A 5,241-nucleotide genomic window follows, 5' to 3' on the forward strand; every position below is an offset into this window, starting at 1 on the left:
ACCATTTCAGTGAGTCCTGGATATACTGCACCATTTTACCCTCCTGTTAATTGTTTTTCAAGAGTATTTGTATCACCATACTCTGGTTAGCAGAATTACTTTTTTAAAAAGCCCAGCTATTTTGAAAAAGAATGAAAGCATTTTAATTTGCATTTCTTTCTTTATTGGTGAACTGAACATTTTTCATGTGATTACTGGATGTTTGTGTTTTATTTTTTTTAAGTGTTCATTTATTTATTTTTGAGAGAGAGGGGAGAGAGCAGGGCAGGGGGGGAGAGAGAATCCAAAGCAGGCTCCACGCTGTCAGCGCAGAGCCCAACGTGAGGCTCAGTCTCACAAACCGGGAGATCATGACCTGAGCTGACATCAATAGTCGGATGCTTAACCAACAGAGCCACCCTGGCGCCCTTGGATGTTTGTATTTTCTGTGAACATTTCATCTGTTGATAAATTTTTTTTCTCATATTCTTAGTGCGTTTCTAGTAGTTTCACGTGATCTGGCTCTAGATTCTATATTGTCTTCTGTGTTTATTCTTGAGGTTCACATATTTTTGAGGTTCATTGGATATGTATTTTTAGAACTTGTCACAATGAAAATTTTGACTTAAAAAAAAAAACGAAACCAAAAGCATTTGTGCTGTTTTTGCGCTGATGAACCACCACCAACCACTCCCCAAATACAGATAATTGGAATCCCTGTAGGCAGGGCCAAACAGATTTTGAGAAGCAAAGAGCGTGCTTCATGAATGCCCTCTACCTTTAAATGTGGTGGACGTGAACATGGCTTAGAAGATTTTGAGGTCAGGAGTTAAATTGTGCTTATCCCTTTCGCTTAATTCTCTTACTGACAGGGAGTGAGAGAGTGAATGGATGGCTTGTTCTTCATGTAGGATATAGGCTTAAAAACCAGTCTTGCCATTTTTTGTTTGTAAACCAGCACCGAGCTTTGAAAGACTATCCATCCAGCAGACAGGTCTGTAACTTGGGAGTAAATGGAGGCTTGTAACTGGGCAGTGTATATACTAGTTCATCTTGAGGGAACCGCACCTGAGGAATGAATGCGAAAAAACCATTTAGACCACTGAGGGTGAGCTGTCCATCGATTTGGTGGAGAAAAATATCCCTTGGGTATTTCATAAGGTATGTTGTATTTGGAGTTCATGCTGCACACTGGGAATTTTTGTAAGTTATGAAAACTAGAGGTGAAAGTTACAGGGCCAGACGGATGGGAGACATAGCTCATCTAGTAAACTATTAATGATGCTCCCCTAATCTGTTTATTGGTGGCCTTTTCGTAATGCCCAGGGCCTTCTACTGAGATTTCTAGCATGGCAGCCCAAATAAGAATTCCTCATTCATAACGCTCCTCTGAATTCTGCTTACCATGTTGTGTTGGCGGTTTAATGTGGATTAAATAAGGTACTTACTTCTTTAGGTGTCCCCATGTGTGAGTGCATGCTTCTTAGCAGTCTTTTCAAAACTGAGAACATTCTTCTCGGGTGAGGGTGGGACTTATTCCAAGACCTGCTGACATGCCTTTCCACGGCGGTCGAGGTGGGGGGAGCACACTCTCTGTGGGTGACAGGGTGTTATTTATGGGAGCAAAGAGGCCTTGAAGCTAAGACTTCTTAACTCCCAGATCTTGCTATTCTTATGGAGAAAAATAGGAGGGGCTGGATGTGAAATAACCCAAAACCTTTGCTTCATGTGGGGGTTTCATTCCCCTTAGATATTCCCATCAGCTGCCATTTAACCATTTAACCAGAGAATTGTAAGAGCTTTCCTCCTGGATTAGACAGCTATCTCAGCTGGTCCGCAGGGAACACTGGCCCAGTACGCACGTTCCTCGGGTGGGGGGTGAGCATTCCAGCCGCCAGGAGTCAATTTTAACCAAGAAAATGCATGAGTTATTGATGTTCTTTAGGCTCTGAAGTTGGGAATCCGTGGCCCATTACACACCGAGACATCCCAGTCCTGTGGTTTGAGGGAGCGGAGTTCAGATCGGGTTTGGCATAACGTACAGGAATATAGTCTTTCCTGTAGATTTGTAGATTCTGACAGTCCTGGCTTCAGACTCCCTCTCTGCCACTTCCCAGCTCCGGGACTGGGGCAAACTCTTCACTCTGTCCTGTTTCCTTATTTATAGGATGGGCTTAGCACCTTCCTCATGGGCTTGTGAGATGATTGCATGGACACAGGTAGAAGCTTCTCTTAAAGGTTCTTGCTACTCACACACACACTCACACACACAAATGGTTAACTGTGAGGGAGTGTATGTGTTCATTAACCTTACTATAATCATTCACAATATATACTTATGTCAAATCACTTCTTAAACTGACACAATGTTATATGTTAACTGTATCTCAGTGGAGCTGGGGTGGGGGGGAAGAGCCCGACAAGTTTGGCCCCCAGGTGATAGACGATCAGTGTTACAGAAGTGTTACTACCCACATAGTTTCAGTATAGCCGACCGGTTCCTCCTGGTGAGAATATTCACAAGTTTAACACTCCTTGAGAGAAGGTGAGGCTTTCCTTTCCCAGGGATTCACCTCACATATCTATTAAACAAGCACTGGCTGTGGGCCAGATATGCCTTATGATCCATCAACAATGGCGTGACCTCTGCAGTGACAGAGATGATGTAATTACAATATAAAAATGTAAGTGACACACTAAGTCACATGGATAATCAGCAAAGAAATGATAAATTTTCTGCCAGTAGATTGGAGGCAGATCTGTACCACCACCCCCTTCCTGAAACAAAGAGGAAAATTCAAAACTCCACAACCACCTTCCAGACTGCAGATTCCTTCCAGAATGGACCTGAGGAAGTGTCTTTTAGTATACTCAGCCTGCTCTAAGAAAGACCACCCGCTCCGGCTCCCTCTGCCTTGATGGGTTGGGCGGGGGGGGCGTTTGGAAAGACTAACACTAGCAGATCACTGGCCATGGCAGAGACCATCGCTTTCGGTGTACGTGTCTCCAAGACTGTGTTTTCTGAACCAACTAAAACAGAAAAGAACTCCGCTCAGTCGCACATGTGCTCAAGTCTTGTAGTTCCCTTGTGGAAGCATAAAAAGTAGTTCATAAAGCTCAGGGCTAACCACTTGTACTTCTGTCTCTACTTCTAAATTAGGGGCTCAGTCCAAACATCTTAGTGTGTGGATGGGGAAGATGCAGAGAAGTGACCAGGTAGGGCCCCCACCCCCCCCCAGCCACCTGCAGAGATAGGCTGACTCCACTTCTAGAACTCCTCTGCTAGGCTTGTGAGCTCCACATACAATCATACAGGGGCAGACAGTACCTGAGGCCTCCGACACTCTCAGGGTGGGGGTGGGGGGCTGTATGGTAAGTGTAGGGGTAGCAGGTAGCTGGTGTGGGTGATATCTCAGGACCAGTCACCTCTGCCAACATCCATGGTCCAGATACGGAATAGGAACGGATACATTTGCTCTTGACATTTATACACAGGAAACCATGCTGCTCTTGATCAAAGTTCTAAAGACTCTTTTTTTTTTTTTTTTAGTGTTTGTTTATTTTGAGACAGAGAGCACGGGAATGGGGGAGAGGCAGAGAGAGGGAGAGAATCCTAAGCAGGCTCCATACTGTCAGTGCAGAGCCTGGGGCCGGGGGGGGGGGNGGGGGGGGGGGTTCGATCTCAGGCATGGGGAGTTCATGATCTGAGCTGAAACCACGACTCTGGAGCTCAACCCACTGAGACACCCTGGTGGCCCTGGAGCAATTCCTTTGAAAGGGAAAGTGATTCTGTGGAACACTTATCTTCGAACACAATTTAGTAAGAAAGGTTAAGTTTGATTAGGCCACCAAGGCTTCCTTTGTTAGAATGTGCTCCTTATAACCATCTTCTTGTAAAGAACGACGACAAACTTGGCACTTTGCTCTAAATACGGACATAGACAATTGAAACAATACAACTTTATTTTACTTAATTATGACAAGAATTTTCAAAAACTCACAACTCTATACTATTTCTGGTATTTAAGTACAAAACATTTCACATTTAGCACAAATAATATAAGCTAATGCAGAAGTAGATGTGGATGAACCGAATGAATTATTCCCTTGGTATGTTTGAAAGCCAAGTGTGCTGCTGTGTTGTTATAAAGTCACAGGACGGGGCCCTGGAGTCCCTGGGTGGGACGTGGGAGGGTCAAGCGAGAAGGACTTGGGTTTGTCACTCCGAACCTTTTAGCTCAGAGCAGCAGACTGAGGGTGTGGCCAGCAGCTCTTGATGGNCGGGCGGTGGCGAGTGATTATGTGAGAGCAGCCAGGCATAAGGTCAGACGCTATGGAAAACGGGGAGGGGCACGGAGAGACAGCTTCTTCTTCCTTCTGTAGACTGGGGACGAGGGGACTTAGGGACATTTTCCTGAGTGTGAAAGGAAGGATGCAGGTTTGAAAGTCTGTAAATGTACATTAAAACAGAGACACACTGATATGGAAAACAAACAAACAGAAAAAGGCGTTGTAAATACACTTTTATTTAAAATTAAGATTTCTGAAACAACTATACTAAGAGTGGTATTAGAGGTCTTTCGCTCAGGAAGACATAGCACTGAAATAATTTGTTAATTTTAACTTTGGAGGGTTCTTTTTAAAGCACCACTTAAAACTTACATATTGCCCCCCAAATTTAAATGTAGAAAAGCTGTTCATCTCAGGAATGAGTGTGAGAATGCACGAGGAAACGACAGAGCCATTATCCTCTGGTTACCGCCACAGAACACCAAATTCAAGGCCGTTTGGGGAATTTCCTACCCTGCTCGCTCACAGGAAAACAAAACCAGCAAGGAGTTTCCTGGTGAATTTCTTCCTGGTGAATTTCTAGCCCGTTGGAGGGCGACACGCTCTCTTAAGTAGGTTACGGGCCAGATCGTTTCTGACTTTGAAACTCATCCTCCAAAACGATAACGCACAGGATTGACAAGTGTCTTGTTTTTTGAGAAACCTTGAGAAATGACCACAATTGTACCACATGAGGGAAAAAAACTCCCAAAACTGGAACGAGTCGTAACAACCTTGGAAAACTTTTAAGTTTTAGGTTTATTTTGAAACCAACTTCCAAACGAGAGAGAAGAGAAACCACACACGTGTGCAGGGCGCCGCCGAAGCGGCCGAGACACCCTGGACGCGTCCCGTGTCCCGACAGCCCTGTGCCCGCACCAGACGGGCGGCTCTAACCCCCCAGGCGTGTGCTCCGCACCCCGCGTCCGTGCC

General features: G+C 45.0%; 1 protein-coding gene across 1 annotated transcript in view; it reads right to left on the reverse strand.

The window, feature by feature from the left end:
• Positions 1 to 954: 954 nt before the first annotated feature.
• Positions 955 to 5,241, reverse strand: part of LOC144216126 (uncharacterized) — a 25,698-nt gene continuing 21,411 nt past the window's right edge. Inside the window, exon 5 of the mRNA XM_077745416.1 lies at positions 955 to 1,047. Within this exon, the coding sequence (XP_077601542.1) occupies positions 955 to 1,047 (93 nt within the window). The remainder of the gene's footprint in view (positions 1,048 to 5,241) is intronic.

Source organism: Crocuta crocuta, unplaced genomic scaffold (assembly GCF_008692635.1).
Source record: "Crocuta crocuta isolate KB4526 unplaced genomic scaffold, BGI_CrCroc_1.0 scaffold258, whole genome shotgun sequence".
Taxonomy (NCBI): domain Eukaryota; kingdom Metazoa; phylum Chordata; class Mammalia; order Carnivora; family Hyaenidae; genus Crocuta; species Crocuta crocuta.